This window comes from Bufo bufo, chromosome 7, assembly GCF_905171765.1.
Source record: "Bufo bufo chromosome 7, aBufBuf1.1, whole genome shotgun sequence".
In the NCBI taxonomy this organism is placed as follows: Eukaryota; Metazoa; Chordata; class Amphibia; order Anura; family Bufonidae; genus Bufo; species Bufo bufo.
This window is the reverse complement of record NC_053395.1, coordinates 96,374,775-96,389,237: the sequence shown is the minus strand read 5'-3', so window position 1 is coordinate 96,389,237 and position 14,463 is coordinate 96,374,775. Positions and strand designations below refer to the sequence as shown.

Genomic DNA, 14,463 nt, shown 5'->3' with positions numbered 1-14,463 from the left:
TTAGTCTGTGCAGACTAACCAATCGGATCGCGGCAGTGTTAAAATGCCGGTTTCATGCTCTGATCTGCGCTCTGCAGATCAGAGCCTGAAAGCCGATAGTGTTCCTCATGCCCCCCGATCTGTGCCCCTCCAAGCCCTTAGTGCCCCTCTGTGCCCCGACGATCTGTGCCCCGACGATCTGTGCCCCTCTCCTGCGTTGATGGCATGCGGTCCGCCCCCTGCATTAATTTTCTAGCCGCCCCTCCTGCCCCAGCCTTCCTCGATATTGTGGGCAGCCTCCCGAACCCCCCCTTTCCAGCGCTGCCCCCCCCCCCCCCCCGATCCCCCTGCTGTGTGCGATGGCGGCGGCTCTATTACTGAGCCGCCGCCATCAGCAGAGAGTGTCAGCTCTATGCTGACACTCTCCTGTAACCCCTATAGATGCCGCGGCATCCATGGGGTTAACAGAGGGAGGGAGCTCCCTCTCTCCACCATCGGGGCTGCAGCGCTGTGATTGCAGCACCCGATAGTTGCCATGGCAAAGGCGTCCAGTGCTGCCACCTACAGGCAATCTGGAAGTACTATACTTTGGAATGCAAGAGCATTGCAAAGTATAGTACAACTATCAGCCCCACTGGATCTTCAAGATCCAAGAGGGAACTGATAAAAAAAAGTGAAAATAATAAAAGTAAAAATAAATAAATAAATAAAAAATGTAAAATTAGAAAAAAGAAAATTGCCTTTTCCTATAAAAAAAAAAAAAAAAAAAAAATACACATATCAGGTGTCACCGCGTCCGTAACGACCATCTCTATAAATATATCACATGATAGACCCCGTCCGATAAACACCATCAAAATAAAATTAAAAAAACAGTGCCCAAAAAGCTATTTTCTGTCACCTTACATCACAAAAAGTGCAACAGCAAGCGATCAAAAAGGCTTATGACCCCCAAAATAGTACCAATCAAACCGTCACCTCGTCCCGCAAAAAATTATACCCTATTTAAGACAATCGCCCAAAAAATAAAAAAGCTATGGCTCTCAGACTATAAAGACACTAAAACATCATTTTTTGGGTTTCAAAAATGCTATTATTGTGTAAAACTTAAATAAATAAGAAAAAGTATACATATTAGGTATTGCCACGTCCGTAACGATCTTCTCTATAAAACTATCACATGACCTAACTCCTCAGATGAAGTACAATGTGTCACGAGAAAACAATCTCAGAATGGCTTGGATAAGTAAAAGTGTTCCAAAGCTATTACCACATAAAGTGACGCATGTCAGATTTGTAAATTTTGACCTGGACACTGGGGCATCAATGACCCTTGGTCATGAAAGGGTTAATCCCCAAAAAAACTTTCCACTGCATTTCATTGCTGTCATTAAAGGACCTGCTGAGATCATTTCAGTAATCGTCTTGTTAACTCAGGTGAGAATGTTGACGAGCACAAGGCTGGAGATCATTATGTCAGGCTGATTGGGTTAAAATGGCAGACTTGACATGTTAAAAGGAGGGTGATGCTTTAAATCATTGTTCTTCCATTGTTAACCATGGTGACCTGCAAAGAAACGCGTGCAGCCATCATTGCGTTGCATAAAAATGGCTTCACAGGCAAGGATATTGTGGCTACTAAGATTGCACCTCAATCAACAATTTATAGGATCATCAAGAACTTCAAGGAAAGAGGTTCAATTCTTGTTAAGAAGGCTTCAGGGCGTCCAAGAAAGTCCAGCAAACACCAGGATCGTCTCCTAAAGAGGATTCAGCTGCGGGATCGGAGTGCCACCAGTGCAGAGCTTGCTCAGGAATGGCAGCAGGCAGGTGTGAGCGCATCTGCACGCACAGTGAGGTGAAGACTTTTGGAAGATGGCCTGGTGTCAAGAAAGGCAGCAAAGAAGCTACTTCTCTCCAAAAAAAACATCAGGGACAGATTGATCTTCTGCAGAAAGTATGGTGAATGGACTGCTGAGAACTGGGGCAAAGTCATATTCTCCGATGAAGCCTCTTTCCGATTGTTTGGGGCATCTGGAAAAAGGCTTGTCCGGAGAAGAAAAGGTGAGCGCTACCATCAGTCCTGTGTCATGCCAACAGTAAAGCATCCTGAGACCATTCATGTGTGGGGTTGCTTCTCATCCAAGGGAGTGGGCTCACTCACAATTTTGCCCAAAAACACAGCCATGAATAAAGAATGGTACCAAAACACCCTCCAACAGCAACTTCTTCCAACAATCCAACAACAGTTTGGTGAAGAACAATGCATTTTCCAGCACGATGGAGCACCGTGCCATAAGGCAAAAGTGATAACTAAGTGGCTCGGGGACCAAAACGTTGACATTTTGGGTCCATGGCCTGGAAACTCCCCAGATCTTAATCCCATTGAGAACTTGTGGTCAATCCTCAAGAGGCGGGTGGACGAACAAAAACCCACTAATTCTAACAAACTCCAAGAAGTGATTATGAAAGAATGGGTTGCTATCAGTCAGGAATTGGCCCAGAAGTTGATTGAGAGCATGCCCAGTCGAATTGCAGAGGTCCTGAAAAAGAAGGGCCAACACTGCAAATACTGACTCTTTGCATAAATGTCATGTAATTGTCGATAAAAGCCTTTGAAACGTATGAAGTGATTGTAATTATATTATTTCACTACATCACAGAAACAACTGAAACAAAGATCTAAAAGCAGTTTAGCAGCAAACTTTGTGAAAACTAATATTTATGTCATTCTCAAAACTTTTGGCCACGACTGTATAATGGAAAAATAAATCTATCCACCAAAGGAGGCAATATGGATAATAACAATACATTAGTAAATGCCTTGTACTAACTTTCTCTACATGAAGTGAGACAACCCCTAAGGCCACTTTCACACGGGCGTTGCGGGAAAATGTGCGGGTGCGTTGCGGGAACACCCGCGATTTTTCCACGCGAGTGCAAAACATTGTAATGCGTTTTGCACTCGTGTGAGAAAAATCGCACATGTTATAGGTCAAGGACCTTTGATGACGTCACTCCGGTCATCACATGGTACGTCACGTGATCTTTTATCATGGTGATTCACCATGGTAAAAGATCACGTGACGTACCATGTGATGACCGGAGTGACGTCATCAAAGGTCCTTGACCTATAATTAATGCTCACCACAGGTCCTATTCAGTAAAGGGGACAGAAGGAGATGTCGGCATCGCGAACAAGTGGACTAAGGTGAGTTAAATGATTTTTTATTTTTTTTTAACCCCTCCAGCGCTGTTTTACTATGCATTCTGTATTCAGAATGCTATTATTTTCCCTTATAACCATGTTATAAGGGAAAATAATAATGATCTGGGTCTCCATCCCGATCGTCTCCTAGCAACCATGCGTGAAAATCGCACCGCATCCGCACTTGCTTGCGGATGCTTGCGATTTTCACGCAACCCTATTAATTTCTATGGGGCTTGCGTTACGTGAAAAACGCACAAAGAGGAGCATGCTGCGATTTTCACGCAACGCACAAGTGATGTGTGAAAATCACCGCTCATGTGAACAGCCCCATAGAAATGAATGGGTCAGGATTCCGTGCGGATGCTGTGCGTTCACCTCCCGAAACGCATCAGCGCGGAAAACTCGCTCGTGTGAAAGGGGCCTAAGTATTTTCATTTTCTTAATTCCCAGAGAATGCCTCTAGCTTGTGCTAAAGTTTGAGAATAAGCGAGTATTAATTTAATGGCACAGTGGCGGAATAATAATAAACTTAAAACATTTAAAGAATTAAAGCAGAAATATGAGGCGGAGTATAAATTTATTTTTTATTACATACAAGTTCAACATGGTTTCTGTGCACAACTGAATAAGGCTACTTTCACACTCGCATTTGGTGAGGATCTGTCATGGATCTGCACAGACAGATCCGCACCGATAATACAACCGCATACATCCATTCAGAACGGATCCGTTTGTATTATCTTTAACATGGCCAAAACGGATCCGTCTTGAACACCATTGAAAGTCAATGTGGGGCGGATCAGTTTTCTATTGTGTCAGTGAAAACGGATCAGTACTAATTAACTTACATTGTGTGTCAGGACGGATCTGTTTGCCTCTGCATCATCAGGCGGATACCAAAACGCTGCAAGCAGCTTTTTGGTGTCCGCCTCCAGAGCGGAATGGAGGCGGAACGGAGGCAAACTGATGCATTGTGAGCAGATCCTTATCCATTCAGAATGCATTAGGGCAAAACTGATCCGTTTTGGACAACTTGTGAGAGCCCTGAAACGGATCTCACAAAACGGAAACCAAAACGCCAGTGTGAAAGTAGCGTAAGAAAAGCACCAGTTATACAGTCAGGTCCATACATATTGGGACATCGACACAATTCTAAAATTTTTTGCTCTATACACCACCACAATGGATTTGAAATGAAACTAACAAGATGTGCTTTAACTGCAGACTGTCAGATTTAATTTGAAGGTATTTACATCCAAATCAGGTGAACGGTGTAGGAATTACAACAGTCTGCATATGTGCCTCGTACTTGTTAAGGGACCAAAATTAATGGGACAATTGGCTTCTCAGCTGTTCCATGGCCAGGTGTGGGTTATTCCCTCATTATCACAATTACAATGAGTTGGCCAGATTAAGAACACTCTCCAGGAGGTAGGTGTATGTGTGTCAAAGTCAATAATCAAGAGAAGACTTCACCAGAGTGAATACAGAGGGTTCACCACAAGATGTAAACCATATGTGAGCCTCAAAAACAGGAAGGCCAGATTAGAGTTTGCCAAACGACATCTAAAAAAGCCTTCACAATTCTGGAACAACATCCTATGAACAGATGAGACCAAGATCAACTTGTACCAGAGTGATGGGAAGGGAAAAGTATGGAGAAGGAAAGGAACTGCTCATGATCGTAAGCATACCACCTCATCAGTGAAGCATGGTGGTGGTAGTGTCATGTCGTGGGCATGTGTGGCTGCCAATGGAACTGGTTCTCTTGTATTTATTGATGATGTGACTGCTGACAAAAGCAGCAGGATGAATTCTGAAGTGTTTTGGGCAATATTATCTGCTCATATTCAGCCAAATGCTTCAGAGCTCATTGGACGGCGCTTCACAGTGCAGATGGACAATGACCCAAAGCATACTGCAAAAGCAACCAAAGAGTTTTTTAACGGAAAGAAGTGGAATGTTATGCAATGGCCAAGTCAATCACCTGACCTGAATCCAACTGAGCATGCATTTCACTTGCTGAAGACAAAACTGAAGGGAAAATGCCCCAAGAACAAGCAGGAACTGAAGACAGTTGCATTAGAGGCCTAGCGGAGCATCACCAGGGATGAAACCCAGCATCAGGTGAGGTCTATGCGCTCCAGACTTCAGTCTGTAATTGACTGCAAAGGATTTGCAACTGTCACGAGACGCCGGGGCGCTCGCTCTCCTCAGTGCCGCCGGCGTCCCATTTCTGTGCAGGAGCGAGGACGCGCACAGCGTCCTCGTCTCCTTGGTGATAGGGGGCGGGACGGACCGGCCGCACATGTCTCCTCCGCGCAGCCGGCGTCCCCAGTTCCCCCAGCAACCAGGCAAGGTCTGAGCACCGAGCTGGGCACTCGATGCTCAGCTGTTCTTCCTGGTGCGGGTCATGTGCCCATGTCACATGACCCCAGCTAGCTAGTATTTAACAGGCAGCCTGCTGGCCACAGGTTGCCTGTTAATTTAGGTTCCTGGTGATTTGTTTGATTCCTGTATGCTTACCTGATCCTGTTCCCTGACGAACCTTTGCCTGCTCCTCCTGTACTGCGCATCCCTCCTGGTATTTTGACCTCGGCTTCCACCTGACTATTCTTTGTGGACTCCTGTTGTACTTCTCTACTCTCCTGGTATTTGACCCCGGCTTCTCCTGACATTCTTTGCTTATCCCCCTGTACTGCGTTGCTCTCTTGGTTTTTACCCGGTCCGTTCACGATCCGTTATTTGTCTCGTCTGTACTCCCTGCACATATTCTAAGTTAGGGACTGCCGTCCAGTTGTTCCCTGTCATCAGGACTCGTGAGGCAAGTAGGCAGGGCCCACTGTGTGTGTGTGGACGTGACCGTTACAGCAACCAAGTATTAAAAAGTGAAAGTTTGATTTATGATTATTATTATGTCCCATTACTTTTGGTCCCTTATCAAGTGGGGGGCACATATGCAAACTGTTGTAATTCCTACACCGTTCACCTGATTTGGATGTAAATACCCTCAAATAAAGCTGACAGTCTGCAGTTAAAGCACATCTTGTTTGTTTCATTTCAAATCTACTGTGGTGGTGTATAGAGCAAAAAATGTTAGAATTGTGTTGATGTCCCAATATTTAAGGACCTGATTGTATGTTATTTTTCAGTAAGAGTAGGAGAAAGATGTTATCCCACATATATTCTGTTTGGGGAATTATGTAAAATCTGGTTATGTAAAGAAAATGTTCTTTAAATGGGAAGGGATGCATTGGATTGGATTGCAAATGGTTACAATAACTTCTAGAAACAATGGTCCAGATTTACTGATTCTATAGATGACGTATGATCTCTGGCACAGATACAATAGTAAATCTAGGCAAATGTATTTACGTTGTCTCAATTATGTATAGTCCATGATGCTTACTATAATCCTAAAAGGCTGAGTACATTTACTCTATAGTTGGTTATTTCTGTCCCAGATGTAGCTATATTACTGCACACATATTATTGATATGTTGTGTTGCTGTCCCAAGCTTCACATCTACTGGGCTACAATTTTAGCAGAAAGAGAAAGTAACCACCCCTCCGAGATTTGAAGCTTGGGTCAGTGCAGTTAATATATTTGCAATCTCTGAGAAAATGCGTTATGAGGGTACAGCACAATTAACAAGACATCAGTCTTGGGTCAGTGTTTAGGTACTTAGGGTTTTTTAGTCAATATTATGGAATATTTACTTTGCAGATGTAAATTATTAATTATTTTACAAATAAAAAGTAAAAAATATATATGTATTTTCACTAGAGGGACCACTGTATGTCTACACACACACACACACACACACACGAAACATACCGATTGGTCCTCCATATGGGCCAACAGCTATAAGGCAATCTTTAAATTCTTCTTTGACATTCCATTCCATTTGATACAGATCAAATTTTCTGCAAGCAGAAGGAAATTCATTATGAACATATAATAAAGCATTTCTGTGAAAACAATTAAAGGCTTTTTCCCATTATAAACATTTATAGCACATCCACAGGCAACCGTCCCCTCAACTAATCAAAATATGAGCCATGCACGATACTTGCTGGGCATCAGTTGGGCACCTTGAAAACTGTCCCGTACAGAGAACAGTTGCATCGCTCAACACTTAATGTGAGACTGAGTACACCTGGACAAACCCATTAAATGCGCTGATAAGCTTATACCCAAAGGTTTGGGAGTGCCAGAAACCTCAAAAAAGACTGTAATAATGCAAAAAGTTTTGAACTTAAAGAGGCTATGTCAGCATGATCAACTCTATCACACCAGGCTCATCATGCAGATTTAAATAATACCTTTATTTTGTCTGTATGCTAAAAAGCTGCAAAAAACAAGCAATGCAGCAGCACTCTGCAAACACAAATAACAACGTAAATACAACAGTGCCATACTCAGATCAGAGAAAAAAATAAATGAACCAACTCACCTCTCCTGCTCCGGACGTCACCGCTGCTCCCGAGACCCAGCTCTCTTCCTGATCTTCCTGCTGTGACCTGATGTCACATAGCGTGAAGTAACAGAGCACCAACGCCTCACACTGTGCGCTGGACACAGCACAGCGTGTGGCAAAGGAAGACCAGGAAGCAGTGAGTACAGAGCCCGGGCTGTGCTGCATTCACCGTTTCCCAGTCCTCCTGTACTAATGAAAAATACGGGGTATATATACATATTACTGTGCAAAAAAAGTGTTAATTATTTTTATGAATTAACAAAAAGCAGAGTGAATGGACAAAAGAGAAATCTAAATTAAATCAATATTTGGTGTGACTGCTCTTTGCCTTTAAAACGGCATCAGTTGTTCTTGGTACACCCGCACACAGGTTTTGAGGGATCTCAGAAGGAAGGGTGTTCCAAGATGTAAGAGAACTTCAAGTGGTTGTCTTACTTTAGCAAATGACATTTATCATGTAAAGAAAGTTAATACAAGCCACTTACTAATGTATTGTTATAATCCATATTGCCTCCTTTGCTGGCTTGAGTCATTTTTCCATCACATTATACAGTTCTCATTTCCATGGTTATGACCACCTTGCAATCCAGCAGTGGTGCTCGTGCTTGCAAACTATAGGAAAAATCACCAGCCTATGTGTATTCCCACGGTCCTGGCCGATGCTTTTTCCTATAATGTGCAAGCTCGACCACCAGGGCTGTCATGGGTTCAAAAGAACCAATTGCCAGTATGTTAATCTAATATTTTTCTTTATGCCCATTACAGTACCTGAGAGGACAAATAAAATATGAAAATTAGAGGGAGAACATGGCCTGGAGGCCAATTGTTCCCTGTTGCATTATTCTAACCCATAATGTCTCAAAAGGGTATTAGTAGAGCTCCACGTGGCAGCATTATAGATAGGCTCTATAGCAGAATCAGCACTCTCCTCCCAAGATATGGAAACTGCACTAGTAGAGTGAGCCCTAAAGTGGGTGGGTTATATGTGCAGAAGATTAGGCAAGACAGATAGCTCTCACAAGAGACCTTAACTTCCTTATTTCTACCCTGAAACTGCACAATAAGGCCTCTTGCACATGGACGTTGTGCATCCATTACGTGCATTGGGGACCACAATTTGCAGTCCCCAATGCACGGGCAACGTCCGTGTGGCGTCTGGGACAGATAGAGACCCATTCAACTGGAATGGGTCCGTGATCCGTCTGCACCGCAAAAACAAGTTCTATTATTTTTTTTTGCGGTGTGGAGGCATGGACAGAAAAACTACACTACAGAGTGCTTCCGTGGGGTTCCGATCCGTGCTTCCATTCCGCATCTCCGTGATTGCGGACACATTCAAGTGAATGCATCCGTGAGGTGGAGTGCACATGGGCCGGTGCAATATGGCCACGGGCACACAACGTTCGTGTGCAAGAGGCCTGAGGCAGGAATATTTCCTCCACTCCGAAGTATCTACTCAGACATCGACCTAGATCTAAGGAGAGCTCTCTACTTCAGTGGTCATGGGATTCCCACAAAGGGAAGGAAGAACAATTTTCTTAAACTGATAGAAAGAAGACTGGGTCAGGCACCATATCCTCAAGGAATTTTGTGAAAGACGGAAAGGCAGACAAGGCAATAAACTCTCCCACTCTTCATTGCATATAGGATGATCATGGATGGCACTTCTATGTATGGAGAAGTCAGAGGCCTGAAGAAGCGTACCTACACGAAACGGCCATCGCCGCTTGCCGCGATTGTGTGGCTTCTTGCACCCTTGCTGCCGCCTACCTCTTACATAGTAACATAGTTTATAAGGCTGAAAAAAGACATCTGTCCATCTAGTTCAGCCGGTTATCCTGCAAGTTGATCCAGAAGAAGGCTTAAAAAAAAAAAAAATAAAGAACTGAGTTAGAAGCCAATTTTCCTCACTTTAGGGGGAAAAATCTCCTTCCCGACTCCAATCGGGCAATCAGAATAACTCCCTGGATCAATGACCCCTCTCTAGTAGCTATAGCCTGTAATATTATTACACTCCAGAAATACATACAGGCCCCTCTTGAACTCTTTTAGTGAGCTCACCATCACCACCTCCTCAGGCAGAGAGTTCCATAGTCTCACTGCTCTTACAGTAAAGAATCCTTTTCTATGTTTGTGTGCAAACCTTCTTTCCACCAGATGCAGAGGATATCCCCTCGTCACAGTCACAGTCCTGGGGATAAATAGATGATGGGATAGATCTCTGTACTGACCCCTGTTATATTTATACATAGTTATTAGATCTCCCCTCGGTTGTCTTTTTATCCAAACTGAAAAACCCTGAATTTGATAATCTTTCTGGGTACTGTAGTCCATCCATTCCAGTAATTACTTTAGTTGCCCTTCTCTGAACCATCTCCAGCTCTACTATGTCTGTACTCAATGTATGGTCTGACTAGTGATTTGTGAGGAATAAAGAAAGAATTTGACCATATCGGTGAGTGCCATTCTTTGCTCTTATTGACAAACTCTACTGGCTGTGACAGCGACCCATAAGCTATCTTGAAAATCAGAATATTAACTAGCAGCTCCTGAAGGGGCTGAAAGGCAGGTTCGGTTAACCGGGAAAGGACAGTTTAACCACCTCAGCTCCCCTAGCTTAAACACCCTTAATGACCAGACCACTTTTTACACGTCTGCACTACACTACTTTCACCATTTATTGCTCGGTCATGCAACTTACCACCAAAATGAATTTTACCTCCTTTTCTTCTCACTAATAGAGCTTTCATTTGGTGGTATTTCATTGCTGCTGACATTTTTACTTTTTTTGTTATTAATCGAAATTTAACGATTTTTTTTTCAGTTGTAAAATTTTGCAAAAAAAACGACATCCATATAAAAAATTTTCTCAAAATGTATTGGTCTACATGTCTTTGATAAAAAAAAAATGGTTTGGGTAAAAGTTATAGCGTTTACAAACTATGGTACAAAAATGTGAATTTCCGCTTTTTGAAGCAGCTCTGACTTTCTGAGCACCTGTCATGTTTCCTGAGGTTCTACAACGGCCAGACAGTACAAACACCCCACAAATGACCCCATTTCGGAAAGTAGACACCCTAAGGTATTCGCTGATGGGCATAGTGAGTTCATAGAACTTTTAATTTTTTGTCACAAGTTAGCGGAAAATGATGATTTTTTTTTAATTTATTTTTTTTCTTACAAAGTCTCATATTCCACTAACTTGTGACAAAAAATAAAAACTTCCATGAACTCACTATGCCCATCACGAAATACCTGGGGGTGTCTTCTTTCCGAAATGGGGTCACATGTGGGGTATTTATACTGCCCTGGCATTTTAGGGGCCCTAAAGCGTGAGAAGAAGTCTGGAATATAAATGTCTAAAAAAATTTGAATTTCAATACCGTGAGGGGTATGGTGAGTTCATGTGAGATTTTATTTTTTGACACAAGTTAGTGGAATATGAGACTTTGTAAGAAAAAGAAAAATAAAAATTTCCGCTAACTTGGGCCAAAAAAATGTCTGAATGGAGCCTTACAGGGGGGTGATCAATGACAGGGGGGTGATCAGGGAGTGTATATGGGGTTATCACCCCCCTGTCATTGATCACCCCCCTGTAAGGCTCCATTCAGACGTCCGTATGTGTTTTGCGGATCCGCGGTGTCCGTGTTTTGCGGATCCACGGATCCGCAAAACACATACGGACGTCTGAATGGAGCCTTACAGGGGGGTGATCAATGACAGGGGGGTGATCAGGGAGTTTATATGGGGTGATCACCCCCCTGTCATTGATCACCCCCCTGTAAGGCTCCATTCAGATGTCCGTATGTGTTTTGCAGATCCGATCCATGTATCCGTGGATCCGTAAAAAACATACGGACGTCTGAATGGAGCCTTACAGGGGGGTGATCAATGAAAGGGGGGTGATCAGGGAGTCTATATGGGGTGATCACCCCCCTGTCATTGATCACCCCCCTGTAAGGCTCCATTCAGATGTCCGTATGCGTTTTGCGGATCCGATCCATGTATCCGTGGATCCGTAAAAAACATACGGACGTCTGAATGGAGCCTTACAGGGGGGGTGATCAATGACAGGGGGGTGATCAGGGAGTCTATACGGGGTGATCACCCCCGTCATTGATCACCCCCCTGTAAGGCTCCATTCAGATGTCCGTATGCGTTTTGCGGATCCGATCCATGTATCAGTGGATCCGTAAAAATCATACGGACGTCTGAATGGAGCCTTACAAGGGGGTGATCAATGACAGGGGGGTGATCAGGGAGTCTATATGGGGTGATCAGGGGTTAATAAGTGACAGGGGGGGGGTGTAGTGTAGTGGTGTTTGGTGCTACTTATTACTGAGCTGCCTGTGTCCTACTTATTACTGAGCTGCCAGAGGACCAGGTAGCAGGTATATTAAACGCTGTTATCAAAACAGCGTCTAATATACCTGTTAGGGGTTAAAAAAAAAAAAACGCATCTCCAGGGTGCCAGCGAACAATCGCCGCTGGCACGCTGGAGATCCACTCGCTTACCTTCCGATCCTGTGAACGCGCGCGCCTGTGTGCGCGCGTTCACAGGAAATTTCGCGTCTCGTGAGATGACGCACGGATGCGTCCAGGAGGAATGAATCGACCGCCTCCAGGACGCATCCGTGCGTTAGGCGGTCGGGAGGTGGTTAAAGGGAACTTGTCATCAACTTTATGCTGACCTCACTGAGGGCAGCATAAAATAGTGACAGAAATGCTGATGTCATCGGTGTGTCACTCATGAGCTAAAAGTCAGTGGTTGCTGAGAACCAGCATCATAATTATTGCAGCACAGGCCTTGAAAAGAGTCAAATCTACCTGAAAAGAGTCATGGTTATTCATAATCTCCTGCTCTTCCCGCCCATCTGCTGATGATTGGCAGTTCTCTCCTAAAGAGAAAGGGAGAGAACTAGGTAGAAGCCTGTCAGTCATCAGCAGGTGGGCAGGGAGAGCAGGAATTCATGAATAACCATGACTTTTCTGAGGTGGCCGTGACTCTTTTCCCAGCCCAGTCTGCAATGATTGGGATGATGGTTCTCAGCAACCACTTACTTTTAAATGACAGCCCGCTGAAATCAACTCGCCTGTCTCTACTTTATGCTGCCGTTAGTACGGGCTGCATAAAGTTGATGACAGTTTCCCTTTAAGCCACATGGAGGACAGCAAAGTCTATTTGGAGGCCTTACCCTGTTAGCTGCTGTTAAAAAACACTTAATCCAAGGGTGGTTAGATAATGTAACATCAAAGAAGGTGTCCCACTACAATTGATGGGAGAATCGGAGCAGCTGTCAGGTAAGCTACCAGTTCTTTACTGCAGTCGGATCCCGAGGGTTGTCTTTTTTAATAGAATTTGAAACTTAATCCTTGATACTCTGGGTCAAGGACTGAGATTCCTCCTCCATAACTTTTTCAATACAATGTTGACATAACTGCTTAGCATAGGATGGAACAAGTTTCTTTTTATACACAGCACAATCTTTCGTCTTAGTTTCAGCAGTAGCCTTCATATCCTACAACGTAATACAAAGAACAGTAAGTGACCGATGTGGCTATCCAAACAGAGTATAAACCCCTCTTACCCTCTCCAGGGAGAACAGATTTAGGATAATGGCCCTCAGGGACTTAAGCACGCCAAAAGCCCTCCTCCTCAAAAAGCATGGTGCCAAGAGGGAGCAAGTGATTGTACAGTTTAGTTGGGCTTCCCTCGGCTATCACATGCTCAGTATTAAGTCTGGAGAAAAATGCCTCTTTCTGGCATAAGCATGCAGTGTAAACCAGAAGTCACATGAAAACGTCACTTCTGGTGCGCATAGCCTCCAATAGTTCCAATTCCAGTAACACCACTCCACGAGGGGGAAACGTCCAGCTTCACCTCTACTCCTCTCCCCAACACAACTGCGCTGTGCACCAGGAAGAAGGTCGCACATCAGGCACAGGAGGACTCTGGCATCTACCGCAAAGCAGGGACCACCAACACACTGTCGGAAGACCTGGAGGGAGCATGCAGCACCTGCAGGACGCTTTGTCCAGAGTCCGAGGTCATTTAATAAGCATTGAGGCGCTACGGCCCTGAGAAGCTCTTCAGTTTCATGCTTCCCACACCATTCAACAGGATAGGAAACAGGAATTGAGGTGGTAGGAGGTGTTCATCCTTTTAAGGCCTCATGCACACAAATGTATTTTGTTTCGTTCTGGATTTTTTGCGGATAGGATGCAGACTCATTCTTTTTAATGGGTCCACAAAAAATGCAGACAGCACACCGTGTGCTATCCGCATCCGTATGTCCGTTCCGTTGCCCCGCAAAAAAAATATAACATGTCCTATTCTTGTCCGTTTTAGGCATTGTTACAATGGATCCGCAAAAAAAATAAAAATAATGGATGCCATATGGATGTCCGTTTTTTTTTGCGGATCCGCAATTTGCGGACTGCAAAATACAAATGGTCGTGTGCATGTAGCCTAAAGCTCACCACAGACACTCCAGTTTTCTGTCCTGGGCTAGAGATGATCTCTTTTACTGTGCTGTCATGAGCAAAAAGTAAATATGACCCAATCAGAAAGTTAAACTTAAATGCACATATATTCATAAAATCACCAAAAACTGGATAGGAGAAAAATCTGGTTTCAAACTGGAAATAAAAAAATAAAAAAAACACAACCTATAAAATACAGTGGTTGCACACCTTGAAAAAAATACTGCATGCCAAAAATCTAAATATTTCCTGAAAGAAGACATGATGATTACAGTTGCCTTCAGAGATTGCGCAACATTTTTTCTGGAA

General features: G+C 43.8%; 1 protein-coding gene across 3 annotated transcripts in view; it reads right to left on the bottom strand.

Moving 5' to 3' along the window:
* The window catches only part of VPS16 (VPS16 core subunit of CORVET and HOPS complexes), a 558,269-nt gene that overhangs the window by 522,025 nt on the left and 21,781 nt on the right, over nt 1–14,463 (bottom strand). For all 3 annotated transcript variants that reach the window (XM_040439647.1, XM_040439649.1, XM_040439648.1), the window contains exon 2: nt 7,029–7,117. In XM_040439647.1, coding sequence (XP_040295581.1) covers nt 7,029–7,117 — 89 coding nt within the window. The remainder of the gene's footprint in view (nt 1–7,028; nt 7,118–14,463) is intronic.